Genomic DNA, 21,581 nt, shown 5'->3' with positions numbered 1-21,581 from the left:
CCTAGCTACCCACTCCCTTCCACACCCCCACCTCACACACTCTCTTCTCCCTCCCCCCCCCCTCGAGTGCGCGCGCAGCTCGGCTTCGCCCAGCCTCGCGCCTCTTCCCCACAGCGCGCCTCACTCGCCCGCGAGACCAAAACAAGATGCCCGCGAGACCCGGACAAGCCCGGGGTAAGAAAAAAAAAATTCAACCGCGCGTGCGCCGACCCCCTTCTCTCCACCCGGCCGACACTTAAAGCCACACGGCCGCGAGCGCGCACGCACGCACGCCCGCCAGCGCGCGCTACCGCCGTCCCCGGAAACGCGCGTGCGCACTCCGCCACCACCCAGGCTGCGCGCGCATCGGAGTACGAAGCAACTTAACGGCTCCGGGAGTTTAAATATAACCCCCTTTCCGTCAGTAGATCCTCTCCCCCCCCCTCCGCCGCTGCCGCACACCTCACGCCCCCAGCTCCACACGGGAGACCCTACTTCCCTTCGTGGCTACGTCCGGCCCTACTGAATATCCTTTGTCTCTGCCGCGCGATCCCACCCACCATAGGCGGGGGGGACGGGGAGCTGGCGTGAAAAGGTCTCCTTGACACCCGACCCGTGTTCCCGAGGAATGAGCCTCCGCCGTCTCCGCCCGGCTCTAAAACCCAACAAACCTCCCTACCCCGCCTCCTTCCTCCCGCCCTCCCCCCCCTTCGCCGCGACGCGCGTGCGCACTCCCTTCTGGTCCTTGCGCGGGTAGGAGGAGGCCGCACGTGCTGGAGCTGACGCCCCGCCTCCCGGAGGGGGCGGGGCGCGTGACGTCGCTTCCTTAGATACGCGCCGCGTGCGTCAGCACGAATCCAGCGTGGTGGGTTTCCCCGCGGCCAAAGGGGCGGGGCCTGATGAATTATTCATGAGGAGAACGCTGCCGCCGTCACCGCCCCCCGTGCGAAAAATGTATTCAAAGTACGCGAGGGGACCCAAGGCGCTATGCGCTTGACCTAAAGTCTTTCTTAGTCAGCAAAACACTACGAGGCCATTTTAGCTCACCACCCCCACCCCAGAAGAAACAGTCTCCGGATTGAAAACAATGATTAAAAAGCACGAAAACAGGAAAGTGCGTCCAATTTTCTCTTCTACCGAAAAGGTCCAGTCGTTCTTTTCGTTTCTCCGCTTCCGCCCCGCCGCCAGCACCCGGAGACACCACGCCTGGCTCCCCACCTGCAACACCCACGTCCAGGCGCCCGTGGAGAGCACGGGCTTGCGCGCCCTCGCCCAGCTTCGCGCGGGCTGCGTGGTGATGGGTGGCGGGAGCTCCCTGCCTACAGGACACATGGCTGAGAAGAGGACCGTAGCGGGGCGCTCAGGATAACCTTAAATAAAACATCAAAATTGTGTGTGTCTGTGGGGGGGATGCTGAGGAAGAGATGGCTTGGCGGTTAATACGCTTACCTGGGAAGCCTAAGGACCCAGATTCGATTCCCCAGGACCCACGTAAAGGCAGAGGCAAGGTGGCTCATGCGTCTCGAGTTCGTTTGCCGTGGCTGAAGGACTTGGCACACCCATTCTGTCTGCCTCTCTCTTTCGAATAAATAATTTTTTTAAAAAAATGGGGTTGCAGGCCCAGAAAGCCAAGCGCCACATGTTCTCTCTCATATGTGGATCCTAGCTACAGATGACTGGGCTTATGCGTGAGAATGAAAATACTTAGTAGCAGAGGCCAGTAAGTTGAAAAGGAGACATAAAGGGTGGAGAAAGGAAGGGAGGAGGATACTTAATAGGTTGATATTGTATATATGTAATTACAATGATTGTAATGGGGAGGTAATATGGAGAATGGAATTTCAAACGGGAAAGTGTGGGGGTGGGGAGGGAGGGAATTACCATGGGATATATTTTATAATCATGGAAAATGTTAATAAAAATAAAAAAAAAATGGGGTTGAAGAGATTGGCTCAGCGGTAAAAGGCACTTGCTTGCAAAGTGTGATGCCCCGCGTTTGATTCCCCGTGTAAAGCCAGAGGCACAAAGTGGCACATGCATCTGGAGTTGTTCGTTTGCAGTAGCAGGAGTTCCTGGTGCACCCATTCTCTCTTTCTTTGTATCAAATAAATAATATTCTAAAGATATTAACAGGGCTGGAGAGATGGCTTAGCGGTTAAGGAGAGATGGCTGAGCGGTTAAGGTGCATGCCTGCAAGGCCTAAGGACCCAGGTTTGATTCTCCCGGGCCACGTAAGCCAGCTGCACATAGTGGCACATGCGTCTGTAGTTCGTTTGCAGTGGCTAGAGGCCCTGGCGCTCCCATTCTCACTCTCTCTTCCACACTCTGTTTGTAATAAATAAATAAAAATAAAGCTTTAGCTGGGCGTGGTGGCACGCCTTTAATCCCAGCACTCGGGAGGCAGAGGTAGGAGGATCGCCATGAATTCAAGGCCACCCTACATAGTGAATTCCAGCTAAGCCTGAGCTAGATAGAGTGAAACTCTACCTCGGAAAACAAAACAAAACAAATAACATGGAGTTAGAGGAGTTCATTTGCAATGGATGGAGGCCCTGGTTGTGCCCATTTTTTCTATGTCTGCCTCTTTCAAATAAATACCTGTTTCTTTTTTTTTTAATTGACAACGTAAACAATATTCCATGGTAATTCCCTTCCTCCTCCCACTTTCCCCTTTGAAACTCCACTCTATCACATCCTCTCCCCTTCTCAATCAGTCTTCTTTTATTTTCTCATGATCTTTTCCTCCTATTATGATGGTCTTGTGTAGGTAGTGTCAGGCACTTTGGGGTCATGGATATCCAGGCCATTTTGTGTCTGGAGGAGTACCTTGTAAGGAGTCCTACCCTTCCTTTGGCTCTTACATTCTTTTTTTTTTTTTTTTTGGTTTTTCGAGGTAGGGTCTCACTCTGGTCCAGGCTGACCTGGAATTAACTCTGTAGTCTCAGGGTGGCCTTGAACTCACGGCGATCCTCCTACCTCTGCCTCCCGAGTGCTGGGATTAAAGGCGTGCACCACCACGCCCGGCAGCTCTTACATTCTTTCTGCCACCTCTTCCACAATTGACCCTGAGCCTTGGAAGGTGTGATTGAGATATTTCAGGGCTGATCACTTCTCTGTCACTTCTTCTAACCACCATGGTGCCTCCCAAGGTCACTGCCATCTGAAAAGAGAAGGTTCTCTAAACAAAAGTGAGAGTAGCATTAATATATGAGTATGAACATTAAGAGAAGTGCTTACTGGGCAGTTTGGTGAGCATGGTACATACATTAGCCAGACAGCAGCCACCGTTATGCCCCTGGGGTTCATGACTGCCCCTGTTGTAGATTTTCAGTATCAGGGATGTATTCCCTCTCAAGGAGCAGGCCTCCAGTCCAATTAAAGGGCAGTTGGTTTCTCCCATAACAGACATGCCACTATTGCACCTGTTGACTCATTTGGCCTGGATGACCAATTATAAGGCTTGCAGTGTCCACTGTTGAGTATCTTCACTGGTGATTTCTCTCTCTCCCATTGAACTGTATGCAGTGTGGCTTTTTCCAGCTGGTCTACATGGAGGAGGTTTTCTGCTCAGTTCCAGCAGGATTTCTTAATAACCTTGCAGCCCAAGTATGTGGAGTCTTCAGCAATAGGGTCTTACGTCTATTCCTGGTAGGAAACCAAGGGCCTTGGCAATGGCCTGTAATGTTTGGTGGGCATTAGGGACCTCCCTGGCCAACAACTCATTGGAAGGTATCCTATCCCTGACACTGAAATTTTTGTAGTAACAATCTATGGCTTTTGTAAATACCTGCTTTTGGGGGGGAGGGTTCTTTCCCCCAGGGTACATCTCACTCTAGCCAGGTTGACCTGGACTTGACTGTGTAGTCTCAGGGTGGCCTCGAACTTACATTGTTGGACTTAAAGGCCTGCGCCACCATGCTTTGCCTTCTCTCAAATAAATAAAATTATGTAAAACATATATTAAAATGAGCGGATGAGGTTAGAAAGAGGAGTCGTGGCATGAAAGGAAGAAGAAGACCGTTTTGGGCAAAGAGGACTTCACTTCAGGTGCAGTCAGAAACTTCTGCCGCCCAAAAAAAAAAAAAAAATGACCGCAACGGAGGATCATGGGATTTGTAGTTTTATCTGCTGGAGTTAGGACATGGGCCGACCGGATCGCAGCTGCGCCTGCGCACGCGCAGCAGCCGCCGCCCTGAGCTGTGGCCGCTAGGGGGCGGGCTTCTCCTGCGGTCCTCGTGCCTCCTAAGGGTGGCGGGAAAAGTAGGTGGCTGTGGAGCGGGCTTCGCGGCGAGTCCGCGACGGCCTCGTCCTCTGCGCCTGGGGTCCGGGTCCTCGCCGCGCTCAGAAGGTAGCTGAGTCTGGGTGGCACGATGCGGATGGATGGGCGCGGTTAAAGTCTGCGGCCCGTCTGCTGAGGGGCCGGCGTCCCCTTCAGAGCGAGCCCCGCCGCCGGCCCTCCTCGTCGTCCTCCCCGTCAGAGCGCGGTGTCCACGCCGCCCCCGGCTGAAGTCACCCAGAGTCGTGGTGGAAGCGAGGACCCGACGGGGGCCGGAAGCTGAGGGAAAGGGGTCGCGGGGACGGCGGACAGAAAGCCGCTACCCCGCATGGGCGGGAAGTCGTGCGTGGGGACTGAGGCGGGGGAGGAAGGAGGGGACGAACGGAGGACCCCCCCAAAATCCCCGGAGGGTGGGTCTTTCTTCAGGGCGGGCGGAATGTCTGTCGCTGGGTTCGAAACCTCGACGTCCTTGTGAGGAGGCGGGATCGAGGCCCCGGTCTTTGTGCGTGTGGAGGGGGGTTTGCTGAGGACATGACACGCGACACGGGCGGGCCGGGGAGAGGAGCGGGGCGGAGGGTGTCGGCGCTCGGAGCCCGCGCTTGTCCCGTCTTCTCCGGCCGCCGCCGCCGCCGCGGGGAAGGGTTTCATCTCGCCTCGTGCGCCCGGGGTACACGGAATCCTCACTCAGTCTCCTTGCTTTAAAAAAACAAAAATCCCAAAGGCCTGTGAAATCTTGGTCGTTGGGGGGGAAAAATTATGTCTGCATGCTGTTAGACACTGAGGTCGAAAGGCGATCGGACTCCGTCTTAAAGTATATTTTAGGGGATGGGGAAGATGACTGGATGAAGAAGTACTAGCCAAGTGCAAAAGACTGAGAGTTCGGATCCCGGCACCCCGGGGTAAATGCCCGGATGGACAGGGTGTCCAGGGATGGGGAAAAAGATGGAGACGGGAGTCCTCAAGTTAGGCTAGCATCATCCAGGAGCTTTGTGCCCCACCAATAAAGAGGAGAGTAGCCGGGCCGTGGTGGCGCACACCTTTAATCCCAGCACTCGGGAGGCAGAGGTAGGAGGATCGCCGTGAGTTCCAGGCCACCCTGAGACTCCATAGTGAATTTCAGGTCAGCCTGGGCTAGAGTACCCTACCTCGAAAAAACAAACAAAAAAAAAGGAGAGTAATACAAAACTTTCAAGGTCACGCTCTGGCTTACCCATGAGCACACCTCCCCCATGTGTATGAACACTAATACATGCACACAAACATTTTATTTTTTAATTTTTAGAGAGAGAGACAGAGAATTGGCACACCAGGGCCTCAGCCACGAAATCGAACTCCAGACACTAGCGCCTCCTAGCGGACAGTGCGACCTTGTGCTTGCCTCACCTTTGTGCATCTGACTTATGTGGAATCTGGAGAATTGAATATGGGGCCTTAGGCTTCCCAGGCAAGCACCTTAACTACTAAGCCATCTCTCCAACCCACAAACGTATTTCTTACAAATTCTATTTACTTATTTGCACGTTTGGGTATTGCACGTATGAGCACAGCAGGGTCTCACTGCTTCAAATGACCTGACATTTGGTTTTATGTAGGTGGCTTGGGAATTGAGCTCTGGAGGCCGGCTTTGCAACCAAGCACCGGCAACTACTCAACCATGGTCTCCAGCCCCTCGGACGTCTTTATCAATTGCTCTCTGCCTGATTATTTTTTGATTTTTCAAGATAGGGCCTTGCTCTACCCAAGCCGACCTCGAATTCACTATATAGTCTCAGGCTGGCCTGAAACTCATGGCTATCTTCCTACCTCTGCTTCTTAGTGATGGGATTACACCTGGCTTCTACCTTATTTTTAAAATGTTTATATAATTTGCAAGCAGTAATAGGAAGCACGAGCTGCTGGAGAGATGGCTTAGCAGTTAAGGTGCTTGCCTGGGAAGCCTAAGGACTCAGGTTCAATTCTCAGAACCCACATAAGCCAGAAGCACATGTGCCTGGAACTCGTGCAGTGGCTGGAGGCCCTGATGCGCCCATTCTCTCTCAAAATAAATAAATAAGTTAATTAATTAAAATCTATTGTGCAGAATGGCATTAGCTCTCTCTACCTCCCCCTCTCAAATAAATAAAATATTTAAAAAAATAAAAAAGGGCTGGATAGATGGCTTCACGGTCAATGCATTTGTCTGCAAAGCCAAAGGACCTAGGTTCAACTCCTCAGTACCCATGAAAGCCTGATGCACAAGGTGGTACACACATCAAGTTCGTTTGTAGCTGTTTACATGGGATCTAGAGACTTGAACTCTGGCAGTCTCAGACCCCAATTCTTGCTCAGGAAGTGTATTTAACCACTAAGCCATCTCTCCAGCTCAGCCCTCCTTTTTATATTGAGTGGATGGGGTCTAGTTTATGGAACTCTCTCTTGTTTTCTTCAGTAAAGTCTGGCATTGCCTTTGCTCATACACTCGCCTGTGGTGGCTGGTGTGTTCCAGCCATTGCTCTTCTGTGTCTGATCTTTTTTTTTTTTTTTTTTAAGTTGTTATTTATGTAAGAGAGAGTAAGAGAGAGGCAGATAGATACAGAGAATGAGCACCAGGGCCTCTGGCCCCTACAAATGACCTTCAGATACATGTGCCATCTTATGTATCTGGCTTTACGTGGGTACTAGGAAGTCGAGTCTGGGTCTTTAGGCTTTGAAGGCAAGCGCCTTAACCACTAAGCCATCTCTTCAGCCCCCTGGTCTTGTTTTGAGCCTGAGTTTTTTCTCTCTCAACCAGTTCTGGAGTTTGAGGGGTGCCAGTGATTCTAGGCTATTCGCTCCCTTGCAGGTCAGGTTACAGGTACTTGTGGCCACACCCATCTGTTTATGTAGAATCTGGAGATTTTTGAACTTGCAGTCTCAGGTACTCTTTTGTGCAGGAAGTCCATTTAGCCACTGAGCCTTCTCTGCAGCCCTTCACCCTGTGTCTCTTCATTTATTATTATAATTTATTTGTTTGAAAGAGGCAGAGAGAGATTAAGAGAGAGAGAGAGGGAGAATATGAATGAGAATGGGCGTGCCAGGGCTTCCAGGCACTGCAAACGAACTCCAGATGCATGTGCCATCTTGTACATCTGGCTTACTGGGTACTGGGGAACTGAACTGAGGTCCTTTGGCTTTGCAGGCAAGCACCTTAACAGCTAAGCCCTCTCTGCAGCCCATGTGTCTATTTAGAAGAGAAATTTAAGCCTCCAGTATTATTCCTGGGTCTAACCCCTTAGTCTGTTCAGAAAGAAGTTGGCATTTTGAATATATTTTATGGTTTCGTCCCCGTTTCTCAACTAGATTTTATTATGTCTTTGTGAAAGGAAAATTCCTCTGAATCAGGGAGCAGCAGCTTGAGTTATGAGAAAGTGACTTTCTGAGGACTGGGATGTAGCTCAGTTGGTAAGAGTGCTTATCTAGCCTGCACAAAGCCCTGGGTTTAATCCACAGCACTGCATAAAACTGGATATGGTGGTGCATGCCTGTAATCTCTGCACTCTGGAAATGGAGTCAGGGGACTAAGGGCATCAGCTAAATAGTGAGTTGGAGGCCAGTCTGGGATACATGAGACCCTGTCTCAAACAGCCCACTCAAGAAATAATAAATGAAAATATTAAACAAAAATTAATGGCTGGAGAGATGGCTCAGCTGAACCGCTTAAGGCACTTGCCTGCAAAGCCTAACGACCTGGGTTTGATTCCTCATTATCTACACATGTCCAGATGCACAAACTGGCACATGCATCTGGAGTTGTTTGTATCGCATGGAGGCCCTGGCATGCTCATCTTCTCTCTCTGCTTGCAAATACATTAAAAAAGGTGGGTGGAGACTTGAGGGATGGCTTAGCGGTTAAGGCATTTGCCTCAAATCCAAAGGACTCAGGTTCGATTACCCAAGACCCATATTAGCCAGATGCACAAGGGGACACAAGTGTCTGAAGTTCGTTTGCAGTGGCTGGAGGCCCTGGCGCACCCGTTCTCTCTCTCTCTCTCCCCCTACTTCTCTGCCAAACAAATAAATAAAAAATAAATAAATTAAAATACACACACACACACACACACACACAGATATATCACCCCAGAGGCATATACGTATCACTCTGGAGGCAGAGATCAGAGGATTGCTGCGAATTCAAGGCCACCCTGAGTGAATTCCAGATCAGACTGGGCTAGAGGGAGACCCTACCTTATGAAAAAGAAAAGATAAAGAAACATCAAAAGTGCTGGGTGGGGTGTGCCTTAATCTTGGCTCTTGGGAGGCAGAGGTAGGAGGATCACTCTGAGTTCGAGGCCAGCATGGGACTACATAGTGATCTCCAACAGTGAGTCAGCCTGGGCTAGAGACCCTAGCTGGAAAACAACAACAGAGCCCAGTGTGGTGGCGCACGCCTTTAATCCCAGCACTCGGGAGGCAGAGGTAGGAGGATCACTCCGAGTTTGAGGCCACCCTAAGACTACATAGTGAATTCCAGATCAGCCTAAATTAGAGTGGAAACCCTACCTCAAAAAAATCAAAACAGAACACAAGGAAAAACCCCAAAAGTGGCTTCCTGGCTTTCTCTGTTGATGACCTTAGAGATTTTATTTAAAAGTAATGTTCACCACTCTCACCTTAGTTTATTCTGCATCCTTTGGATGAAATGTCCTATATGTATCTGTTAGGTCCATTTCTTCTATGACCTCATTTTGTCCAGCTGCCTCTCTGTTTATTTTTTCCTGGGTTGACCTGTCAATTGATGAGAGTTGGGTGTTGAAGTCACCCCACTACAACTATGTTTGGTGTTATCTGTGACCTTAGTACTAATAGTGTTTGTTTGATGAAGTTGGGAGCCCCCATTTTAGGTGCATATATGTTTAGGATTGTATTGTCCTCCTGTTGGAGTGTGCCTTTAATCAATATAAAGTGACCTTATCTTTCTTAACTAATGTTGGACTAAAGTCTCCCTTGTTAGATATTAGGATAGCAACCTCTGCCTGTTTTCTAGGCCCATTTGCTTGAAACACTGTTTTCCAACCTTTCACCCTAAGATAGTGTCCATCCTTTGTAGAAAGGTGGGTTTCTTAGAGGCAACAAATTGAAGGATACTGCCTTTTTTTATTTTTTATTTTTTTGAGGTAGGGTCTCACTCTAGCCCAGGTTGACCTGGAATTCACTCTGTAGTCTCAGGGTGGCCTTGAAATCATAGCGATCCTCCTACCTCTGCCTCCCGAGTACTGGGATTAAAGGCGTGCGCCACCACGCCCGCCTGGATCCTGCTTTTTTTTTTTTTTAAATTTAATTTATTAGATTTCTTTTCAGCAAATACAGGCAGTTTGGTACCATTGTTTAGGCTCATCCATGACCTACCCCCTCCCAATGGTCCCTCCTTGTTGATGTAAATGGGTCGTGCATTGTGGAGTTAGCCCACAGTTACTGGTACGATAAATGTCTCTGCATATCATGACCCAACATGTGACTCTGACATTCTTTAGGTTCCTGCTTTTTAACCCAGTCTGCAAACCTATGTCTTTTGGTTAGGGCATTGAAACCCTTGATATTAAGAGATATTATTGAAAGGTGTATATTTATTTTTGCCATTTTTTTGGTAGTTCTTCCGGTTTTACCTTTGCTCTCTTGTGTTAACTAGTATTTGAGTATTGTTTGTTTTTTTCCAGGTTCCCTATATGTGTGCTTTTCTTTCTCTTCAGCATGGAGGATTCAAGTACTTTCTGTAGAGCTGGTTTTGTCTTCAAATACTCCTTTAGCCTGCTTTTGGTGTGGAATGCCCTTATTTCTCCATCTATTTGAATGAATAGCTTTGCAGGATAAAGTAACCTTGGTTGACAGTTGTTATCTTTCAGAACTTGGAATATATCACTCCAAGCCCTTCTGGCATTTAAAGTTGTGTTGAGTAATCTGCTGCGATCCTGATGAGCTTGCCTTTATAAGTAACTTGATTTTTCTTTCTAACTGCTTTCTATATTTTTTCTTTGGTTTGTGTATTTGGTAGTTTGATTATAATATGGTGAGGAGAGGTTCTTTCCAGGTTTTGTCTGGTTGGTGTTCTAAAGGATTCCTGTATCTGCTTTGGCACCTCTTTCCCAATTTGGGGGAAGTTTTCTTCTGTGATTTTGTTGAAGATGCCTACTATACATCTGGAGTGAAATTATTCTCCTACTATACCATGTATTCTTATTCTTATTTTTTTTATTTCCCTGGGTTCTTATGTTTGATCTTTTCATAATGTCCCGAATATCTTGAAATTCCCATTCATACTTTCCTATTAGTTTGTCTTTCTCTTTGTTGGACTGTATTAGATCTGCTACCTGCTCTTCTAGTTTATATATTCAGTCCTCTCCTTCATCTATTCTACTGGTGAGATTTTCTACAGAGTTTTTATTTCATTAACTGTGTTCTTCATTGCTAGTAATTCTGACTGGTTTTTTTTTATTATTTCTATTTCCTGATTTATGTCTTGTATTGACATCTTTATTTCATTAAATTGGTTTCCTGTGTCTTCTTTGATTCCTTTGATTTCCTCTTTCATTCCTTTGATTTCCTCTTTGACTTTGAGCACATTTATAATCATTCTTTTGAAATTTTTCTCAAGCATTTCCTCTAACTCATTCTCACTGGAGGTCATTTCTGATGCATTAATACTTTTTGGTGGATTTATATTGTCTTGAGTTTTGGTGTTTCTTGTGTTATAATGTACATATTTTTGCAGCTTGGATTAATTTAATTCTTGGGTTTTGTAGTTAGCTGCAGTACTATGAGATGTATCAATCAATCTGATGTTAATATATCTTCAGGGTAGGAGCTTAAGGCGCTAGGTGTGGCTCTCAAGACTCTCAGAGTATCTACAAAAGTGACCCGAGGTGTTAGGTTTCCCTGCTCTGAGAGCCTTCAAGTAGGCTGAGTGGAACCAAACATAGGCAGATTCTATAATTTAACTAAACAATGTACATGTTCAATGAGAAACAGCACAGAGTACTTATGCAGAGTAGGTATTATGACAACCAGATCCTCTAACTGTTCCTTAGGGTGTGTGGTGCTCCACCCATACCCTTAATCCTGACAATAAGGAGGTTAAGATTTTTGGTCTTTTGAGGGTTCCAAGTCAGCTTGTGACCAAGTGAGACACTTCCCTAATGAACAACAGAAGAGGAAACAAAGCTCTTATAAATCAAGAAGCAACAAATGCCAAGCCCAAAATATATGCTTATTTAAGAATGGCACATATGGGCTGGAGAGATGGCTTAGCGGTTAAGTGCTTGCCTGTGAAGCCTAAGGACCCCGGTTTGAGGCTCGACTCCCCAGGACCCACGTTAGCCAGATGCACAAGGGGGTGCATGTATCTGGAGTTCGTTTGCAGTGGCTGGAGGCCCTGGTGCACCCATTCTTCTCTCTCTCTCTCACACTAACTGCCTCTTTCTCTCTCTGTTGCTCTCAAATAAATAAATAAAAACGAACAAAAAAATTAAAAATAAAAAAGAATGGCAATCTGACTATCCATTAGATTTAACATATAATTTATCCTGATCTGGAAGGTGCAATTAGCATTTCCAGTTCAGGCCAAAAACCAGGTTTATTTGGTGGATACTGACCTGGTGTCAACCCAGTTACCTTTTGGGATAATTTTGGTCTCAGTTATGCTGCGCTCCTGCTTGGGTCCCTTTTTGGTGCATTGTGGGTTCAAGTAGGCTGTCTGTGTCGTTGCATCACTGCTCTGGTTGCCGGTGTTGGGTGTTGTGATCTCCTTTCTGCTGGTCTCTGGTGCTTACTGGCGCTTGTGCTGGCCGTGGGGGAGGGGAGGCTGTCGATGGTGGCTCTAGTTCTCTCGCTGGTCCACGTGATCCTCTGCCTCATGATCTGCTCCTCCGTTGTTCACTATGGTTCTCCACGTTTCTTGAGTTTGTGAGGAGCTCTGGTGTGAGTGGAAAATCCCCTCACCTGGCTTTTCCTGCGGCTCAAGCTGAGCCTGGTGGCTGTGGCCCCGCAGACCTGGTGCTGGCGCTGCTGGAGCTGCTTCTCCCTGCCTATGTGGGCTCCTACTTCTCTGCTGCCATTTTAATTTCTTATACACCTCACTTTTTAGTAGAAGAGTGTATTTTGCTGTTTTGTTTTTTGGCTTTTTCTACCCTAGGCTGCTTGGGCGTGGCTCCTATGCTGCCGTTTTAACTGGAACCCACCTTAGTTTAAAGGGAACTATTATGCATTACTGCTTATAGCTTTGATACGTCTTATTAATAAAATTCATTTTTTGTTTATATTTTATTTATTTATTTATTTATTTGAGAGTGACAGAGAGAGAGGAAGAGGCAGATAGAGAGAGAGAGAATAGGCACACCAGGGCCTGCAGCCACTGCAAATGAACTCCAGATGCGTGTGCCCCTTGTGCATCCGGCTAATGTGGGTCCTGGGGAATTGAGCCTCGAACTGCGGGGTCCTTAGGCTTCACAGGCAAGCGCTTAACTGCTAAGACATCTCTCCAGCCCTTTTTTTTTCTTTTTTGGTTTTCTGAGGTTGGGTCTCACACTAGCTCAGGTTGACCTGGAATTCACTATGTAGTCTCAGGGTGGCCTTGAACTCTCAGTGATCCTCCTATGTCTGCTTCCCAAGTGCTGTAATTAAAGGCGTGTACCACCATGCCTGGCTGCAATTCATTTTTTAAAACTAATTAAGTTATTTATTTGAGACAGTGGGAAGGAGAGAGATGAAGAGGAAGATAGAGAATGGCTGCATCTGGGCCTCCAGCCACTGTAAATGAATTCTAGATGGGTGCACAACTTTGTGCATCTGGCATACTACGGTACTGGGAAATTGAACCTGGGTCCTTAGGCTTTGCAGGCAAGTGCCTTAACTGCTAAGCCATCTTTCCAGATTCTTATTAATGCAATTCTAATTCACAATTCAATCAGTTGAAGGTTGGGGATGTTTGTATAGGTTCAAATAAGGATTTGAAACTAGTAGAAAAATTTGAAGTTTTAGGTTGGGAAAATATTCTTTTCCTATCTTAAATTTTCAGTTTTGAATTACACACACACACACACACACACACACACACACACACACACATCATGCCAGAATACAAGTATAACAAAAAGCTTCATTTTATCCACAGATCTGCTCCCCAGAGGCACTTTGATTTGTTTCTTGTATTTTCTTCCAGAGACAGATTATGGATATACAAACATATAAATACACATTTTTAGTAGCCAACAATTGTTACCGCAAACACAATAATTTTTCATTCTGCCTTTTCTCCTTTAGTAAAGTTCTTATAGTTTAGATTACTTTCGTGATCTGTTTTGGAATTATGGGGTTGAGAGAAGAAATACTAACCAAATTAAGGAATCCTCTTCTCCTTCTTAAAAATATTTTATTATTTATTTATTAGAGAGAGAGAAAGAGGCAGATAGAGAGAATGGGCACACCAGGGCCTCTAGACACTGCACATGAACTCTAGACACATGTGCCACCTTGTGCATCTGGTTGTGCATAGGTCCTGGGCAATTGAACCTGGGTCCTTTGGCTTTGCAAGCAAGCACCTTACTATTATGTCATTTTCAGCTCTATTTTATTTATTTTTATTTATTTGATTTATTTGAGAGAGTGAGACAGGATAGGCACTCCAGGGCTTCTAGCCACTGCAAATGTACTCCAGATGCTTGTGCCTCCATTTGCATTTGGTTTATGTGGATACTGGGGAATTGAACCTGGGTCCTTTGGCTATGCAGGTAAGTGCCTTAACCACTAAGCCATCTCTCAAGCCCCCCCAGGACCTTTTCAACTCATCTTGTGATGTAGAGGGAGGACCTCTATTTCTTGAGTAAGCTTGACAGTTGAGAGCCTTAAAAATCTTTTGATTCTTTTGGTTTCTCTTTATAGGAAAGTATGTGAACCATGGGTCTATTTTGTGTCTTTTTATAGTGGGAAATAGGCTGGGAAATATAGTGGTAGTACACACCTTTAATCCCAGGACTTGGGAGTGTGAGGTATCGCTTTGAGTTCAAGGCCAGCCTGAGAATACAACAGAGAATTTCAGATCAGCCTGAGCTAGAGTGAGATCTTACTTCAAATTTTTTTTTTTTTTTTTGTAAAAAGTGGGGAGGGAAAAGTACAGCGAGTAAGGGAGAGAGAGAATATAAACCATCCAGGGCCTCATGCCACTGTAAACAAGCTCCAGATGCATGTGCCAGTTTGTGCATCAGGCTTTACATAGGTACTGGGGAATCAAACCTGGGCCATTAGGCTTTTTAAGCAAGCACCTTTAACCACTGAGCCATTTTGCCAGCCCCTAGAATGAACTTTGAAATCAGATTCTAATCTTGCTTTTACTATTTATCCATTCCTCAGCACCTCTTAATCTCTAAGCTGCAATTTTCCCTTGTGAAATGGTATGTATCTCATACATTTGTTGTGAGAATTAAATAAAGTGATACATAAAGAATAAATGATGTGTTCAATACACACTTTGTGTCATCAGTGATCACTAGTCACTATTGGTGATAAGAAAAACCATGCTGATTTAGACCATCTGGAATAGATTTTTGGAGATAAGCTATGAGTATCAAGCAACGTGTCAGTTCTCACTGTTAGGTTTTAAGGCAGAGAAATATGATTGAAGGTACTGAGTTCTGTGGGTGGGGACCTCTGCTGGTTGCTAAATATATCTGAGTTGTGAACACAGGTAATAGAATCCAGTAATTTGGAAAATGTATTGACCTGAGCATCTAAGTAAAGAGAAAACAAATTTTATGATGTGTATAAGAGAGTTCTTAATGCCCAGGGACCTCTGAATTAGGTTGGAGAATTGATAAATTATTTATTTTCTGTGTATTTAGAGGAACTTTCTGAACTGAGAGGAAAACACGCTGTAACTCCCAAGATTAGCTATGCCCTATTATCACCACCCCGACCTAATACTCCCATGCTTCTATTTATTTTCTTTCTTTAAGAGAGAGAGAGAGAGAGAGAGGGAGAGAGGGAGGGAGGGAGGGAAGGAGGGAGGGAGGAAAGAGAATGGGCACTCCAGGGCCTGCAGCCATTGCAAATGAACTCCAGATGTATGTGCCACGTTGTACATCTGGCTTGCGTGGATCCTGGAGAATTGAACCTAGGTCTTTAGGCTTCACAGGCAAGTGCCTTAACTGCTAAGCCATCTCTCCAGCCCCATTTCTTTCTTTTTTTTTTTTTTAAAGTTTTGTTTGTGTATTTTTATTTATTTATTTGAGAGTGACAGAGAGAAGGAGGCAGAGAGACAGAGAGAGAATGGGCATGCCAGGGCCTCCAGCCACTGCAAATGAGCTCCAGACGCATGCATTGTGCATCTGGCTAACATGGGTCCTGGGGAATCAAGCCTCAAACTGGGGTCCTTAGGCTTCACCAGCAAGCGCTTAATCATTAAACCATCTCTCCAGCCCCCTATTTCTTTCTTAAAGTATTTTTATTTATTTATCTGCAAGGAGAGAAAGAGAGAGAGAGAGAGAGAGAGAATGGGCATACCAGGGCCTCTTAGTACTGCAAAGAAACTCCAGATGCTTTTGCTACCTTGTGCATCTAGCGCTACACGAGTACTGGGGAATTGAACCCAGGCTATCAAATTTTGCAAGCAAGTGCCATTAACCACTGAGCCAGCCCCCCATGCTTCCATTTCTACTGCTACCATGCCTGCCTTATTTCACACACAGGTATAGGGTAGACAAAATACTAAGGACTGTGGCTCAGGCTTGTCATTTCCGTTACTTGGGTGACTGAGGCAGGAGAACTCCAACTCACTATGTAACTAAGGATAAATTTTCTGATTCTCTTGCTCCCACATCCTGAGTGCTGGGGTTATAGGCTTGCACTGCCGTGTTCAGTTTATGTGGTGTGCCAAATCAAATCTAGGGCTTCTACTAACTGAGATGCACCCCTAGCTCATCTTTAACAGCAGTGTTTATGAATGATTTTTTGGCATGTAACTGGTACCACTGAGGTGGTAGAAATGGAGTCAAGAAGGCAGAAATTTAGTCAGGAGATCCAGGCAAAGAGAGTCTAAATCCAAGAAGATAGGGAGAGAAGGAAGTTTAAAATTATGTTTAATCAAAGTTATAGAAATTCATTTCTTTTTTATTTCTAACATAGGCTGAGAACATCTGGTTCCAGCATTGAATGATGGCAGCATTACAGAATAATGAAGGTAAGTCACTTGGTACATTCTTTCATTTCTCTAATTTTCTGCTTCACCATCTCCTTCTTCCTACCAAAGGGCAGTTCTAGCATATATATTTTTTTGTCTACTTCATTCACATTACCACTCTGCTAGATGCATTAAACAAAAATAAATATGACTTATAAACAATTTTGATCAAGGAATATACAAATTCAGGGAGAAAAACACTTTTATTTATTTAATTAATTAATTTAATTAATTTTTTTGAGGTAGGGTCTCACTCTAGCTCAGGCTGACCTGGAATTCATTGTGCAATCTCAAGGTGGCTTGAGCTCAATGAGATCCTCCTATCTCTGCCTCCCAGTGCTGGGACTAAAGATGTGTACTACCACGCCTGGCATCAACAATAAAATAAAATAAAAGAGACATTTCAATATCTATAATGTGAGGTTAAATGTTAATGTTACCAAAGAGGTGCAAAGTATTATAGAAGCTCAGAAGAAAGATTACAGTTCATGCCTGCAGGATCAGTTTAATTTCATCAGTTTAATTTTTTCAGAGGAGGTGGCATAAGACTGGGTTTGGAACAATTTGTAGATATTGAGTAGTTTTTTTAAAATGTATTTTATTTATTTATTTGAGAGAGAGAAAGAGGCAGAGAAAGAGAGAGGGAGAGAATGAGCATGCCAGGGCCTCCAGCCATTGCAAATGAACTCCAGACTCATGTGCCCCATTGTGCATCTGGTTTACATGGGTCTTGGAGAATCGAACCAGGATTGTTTGGCTTCATAGGCAAACACCTTAACTGCTAAGCCATCTCTCCAGCCCTTGAGTAGTTTTTTTTTTTTAATTTTTAAAAATATTTTTATTAGCATTTTCCATGATTATAAAAAAATATCCCATGGTAATTCCCTCCCCGCCACACTTTCCCTTTTGAAATTCCATTCTCCATCTATTTGAGTAGTTTTTTTTTAAATCTGATTTCTACAAAATTTTATCCAAAAGTCAAAATGAACCAGTTTCACACTTGAAAAATTCAGCTCCCTACATGCTTATATCAGTATTTCCCAAACCTGGAATATGTCAGAATTTACTAACCATGCCAATTACAGATTTTTGGGCCTTACTCTAAACCACTTCATCATGATCTCAGGGCTAGGGAAATGGAATAGGCAGGGAGAGATCTAGGAATCTGAATTTGTTAAAAGCTCCCTCCATATAATTCTGATATGGCTTGTTAATGAGCAATGCTTGGCAATCTTTGTGCGATACCATATTTCATAAACTTTTTTGAACATATTTCTTCAGAATATGAAAAAGTACCGAAGAAAACCTTTGCTCCACCTACACAAAAATGGCATAGCATAATGCCTCCTGGTCCTAACTCATACAAGGAGGACACCCTGGGGATCAGTTCTCCACAGGCAGAGGCCAATCCCAACCCTCCAAAGGCCAGTTTGAAGAGGAAAGAGCAGAAGGCAGCTACTCAGAATGGTCTAAGCAGGGGCCAGGAGAAAAAACAGAAGGTTCAAGACAAGACACCATCAGAGAAGCACAGAAAGGTAGGACAGTCCCTCCTACTCTGCTTCCCACTCTGGCTAGACAAACAGAATCTCTTTGTGCAGAGGGGTTACTTCTGTGGTACTGACAATTAAGCTCAAGACTTCATGCATGCTAGGCAATCACTATTCTCCTTCTACCACTTTTTATTTTTATTTTGAACCGGGCCCTTGATAAATTGCCCAGGCTGGTCTTAAACTTGTAATCCTTCCAGTTCAGCCCTGCTTCCTAGTCACTGGGATTACAGGTATATGCTACCATGTCCATCTTACTTTCAAAAAGCATTTGTGAGCTGGAGAGATGGCTTAGTGGTGAAGCGTTTGCCTTTCATGCCTAAGGACCCTGGTTCCAGGCTCAATTCCCCAAGACCCATGTTAGCCAGATGCACAGGTCTGGAGTTCATCTGCAGTGGCTGGAGGCCCTGGTGTGCCCATTCTCTCTCTCTCTGTCACTCTCAAATAAATAAATAAAAATGAACAACAAAAAAATAAAAATAAAAAAATAGCCGGGCGTGGTGGCGCACGCCTTTAATCCCAGCACTCGGGAGGCAGAGGTAGGAGGATCGCCGAGAGTTCAAGGCCATCCTGAGACTACATAGTGAATTCCAGGTCAGCCTGAGCCAGAGTGAGACCCTACCTCGAAAGACCAAAAAAAAAAAAAAAAAAAAAAAACCAAAAAATAAAAGCCTTTGTGGGGCTGGAGAAATACTTGGCCTTGCAAGGAAGAGGAGAGTACCCAACACCCATGTAAAAAACCTGGGCATGGCAGCACATACCTTTAATCTCAGTGCTGGGGAGATGGAGATAGGAGGATTCTTGGAACACACTGGCTAGCCAGCAGTCCAGCCTAATTGGTGGGTTCCAGGCAGTCTATGAGAGACCCTGTTTCAAAAAGAGGTGGATGACATTCCTGCAGGTGACATCCAAGGTTGTCCTCCAGCCTCCACATGCACATGTGCCACACCTCAACACAGGTGAACATTGTTTTTCTTACTTTTGTTTATTTATTTATTAGGGAGAGAAAGAGAGAGAGAGAATGGGTGCATCAGGGCCTCTAGCCACTGAAAACGAACTACAGATGCATGCGCCACCATGTGCATCTGGTTTACGTGGGATCTGGAGAATCGAACCAGGTCCTTAGGCTTCACAGGCAAGTGCAAGTGCCTTAACCACTAAACCATCTCTCCAGCCCGAGATGAACATTTTTTGAGATAAGGTCTTGTTATGTAGTCCAGATTGACCCAGAACTCACTGTATATCCCAGGTTGGCCTGGAATTTGTGGCAACCTTCCTGCTTCAGCTTTTTTTTTTTTTTTTTTTTTTTTCGAGGTAGGGTTTCACTCTAGTAGTCCAGACTGACCTGAATTCACAGTGTAGTCACAAAGTGGCCTTGAACTCATGGCAATCATCCTACCTTTGCCTCCCAGGTGCTGGGATTAAAGGCATGTGCCACCACACCCAGCCTGCCTCAGCTTTTTGAGTGCTGGGATCATAGGCATGAGCCACCATACTCTCCTGTTCTTAAAATGCAATTTTAGCTTGGCATGATGGCACACACCTTTGATTCTAGCACTTGGGAGGCTGAGGTAGAAGGATCACTCTGAGTTCAAGACCAGCTTGGTTGGAACTACAGAGTGAGTTCCCATTCAGTCTGGGCTAGTGAGACTTTACCTGGACAAAAACAAAAAATTTATAATTTTCATATCTTAAAAATCTTATTTGTGCATGTGCATGTATGAAAGAGAAAGAGAGGGAGAAAAAAATATACTGGGGTCTATTGCTGCTACAAGCAAATATATCTGTTCTGCTTTGTGTGTGTAGGTGGGTAATTGAACCTGAACCAGTAGGCTTTGTAAGGAAGTACTTTTAACCACTGAGCCATCTCCCCAGCCTAGTCCATATATATATATATATATATATATATATATATATATATATTTTTTTTTTTTTTTTTTTTTTTTTTTTTGAGGTAGGTTCTTACTCTAGCCCAGGCTGACCTGGAATTCACTATGTATTCTCAGGCTGGCCTTGAACTCACAAAGATCATTCTACCTCTGCCTCTGAGTACTGGGACTAAAGGTGTGCACCACCATGCCTAGCTAAAAATTGTTTTTATTTAGGGGCTGGAGAGATTTCTTATTGGCTAAGGCACTTCCCTGCAAAGCCTAAGGACCCAGGTTTGATGCCCAGAACCCACTTAAGCCAAATGCACATGGTGGCATGTGGGTCTGGAGTTCATTTGCAGTGGCGAGGGGCCCTCATGCACCCATTTTTTCTCTCTTTCTCAATAAATAAAATCTTTAAAATATATTTATTTACTTATTTGAAAGAGAGAAAAGGCAAATAGAAAGTGAGTGAATATGGGCGTGCCAGGGTCTCCTGCCACTGCAAATGCCCTCCAGACACATGTGTATTTTGTGCATCTGGCTTTAAGTAGGCACTGGAGAATTGACTGGACTGTCAGGCTTTGCAAGCAAGTTCCTTTAACCATTGAGCATTCTCTCCAGCCCCCTCCTTTTAAACTTCCATTTCTTTTCAAAGAGGCCCAAAATAGTTTGATGAAAACATTTAGCTAAAAATAATGGGACAAAGTGAAATAGTGGTGCGGGTAGAAAGGGGCAGAGACAATCATAAATGGCTTCTTTTTCTCTGAGTCTTTTATTCCCAGATCTGGGAGAAAGTTGCTGGGCTCCTTGGGTTTGTTGACGTCATGCCTTTAGTGTTGTAAAGCTCCTGCGTCGTTCAGAACTGTGAAGAAACAAGCAGTTTTCTCCTTCACTCTTGTCTCTGCAGGGGAAAGCCACTCTGTCCAATGCAGAATTTGAGGAGATTGTCCAGACGGTGCTGCAGAAGACCCTCCAGGAGTGCTTGGGTATGGCTTCTGGTCAGTTAGCCAAAGTGACTGCTACCTGAGCTGGGCACTGTTTCTCTTTTCCATCTTCCCGAGAAAATATTAGATGGGATTTTGAAATATTTCATCTCATTGCAGGCCTATAGCTAATTTACCTTAGATAAAAGGTGGTTTTCTAGAAAGTAGGTTATTTTGACTTCAGACTGTATTCTTATCTGTTTTTAAAATGTGATTTTAATTTTCTTCAATATGTCTGTATCTTACTTAGAAAAGATAAACTGCTTTCACAGACCTGAAGAATGCAGTGTTAAGTATTTTTAATCTTGTTTTAGTGTTTTCAGTGGTTGATTTTTAGAATAAAGAGCTCTATTGTACAGGTTCTGAGATCTTCTCTAAGATTATGCAGTTAAAGAGAATGGTCTATATATTACCTATTCTCTCTCTCGCTCTCTCTTTTTTTTTTTCTTTTCTTTTTTTTGAGGCAGGGTCTCACTGTAGCCTTGGCTAACCTGGAATTCACTATGTAGTCTCAGGATGGCCTTGAATTCACAGTGATCCTCCTACCCCTGCCTCCCGAGTGCTGGGATTAAAGGCCAGCGCCACCATGCCCGGGGATATATTAGCTATTCTTTTCTTTTTTATATATAAGCTTTTTTTAAAAAAAATTTTTATTTATTTATTTGAGAGAGACAGACACAGAGAGAAAGACAGATAGAGGGGGAGAGAGAGAATGGGCGCGCCAGGGCTTCCAGCCTCTGCAAA

General features: G+C 45.0%; 1 protein-coding gene across 2 annotated transcripts in view; it reads left to right on the top strand.

The window, feature by feature from the left end:
* The first annotated feature begins 4,214 nt into the window (after window positions 1-4,214).
* The window catches only part of Zcwpw1 (zinc finger CW-type and PWWP domain containing 1), a 65,884-nt gene continuing 48,517 nt past the window's right edge, over window positions 4,215-21,581 (top strand). For both annotated transcript variants that reach the window (XM_045144439.1, XM_045144438.1), the window contains exons 1-4: window positions 4,215-4,327; window positions 16,382-16,436; window positions 17,718-17,971; window positions 20,762-20,840. In XM_045144439.1, coding sequence (XP_045000374.1) covers window positions 16,409-16,436; window positions 17,718-17,971; window positions 20,762-20,840 — 361 coding nt within the window. In that variant the 5' untranslated portion in view covers window positions 4,215-4,327; window positions 16,382-16,408. The remainder of the gene's footprint in view (window positions 4,328-16,381; window positions 16,437-17,717; window positions 17,972-20,761; window positions 20,841-21,581) is intronic.

This window comes from Jaculus jaculus, chromosome 2, assembly GCF_020740685.1.
Source record: "Jaculus jaculus isolate mJacJac1 chromosome 2, mJacJac1.mat.Y.cur, whole genome shotgun sequence".
NCBI lineage: Eukaryota > Metazoa > Chordata > Mammalia > Rodentia > Dipodidae > Jaculus > Jaculus jaculus.
The sequence above is the reverse complement of the archived record's forward strand: the minus strand, read 5'-3'. Positions and strand labels throughout refer to the sequence as shown.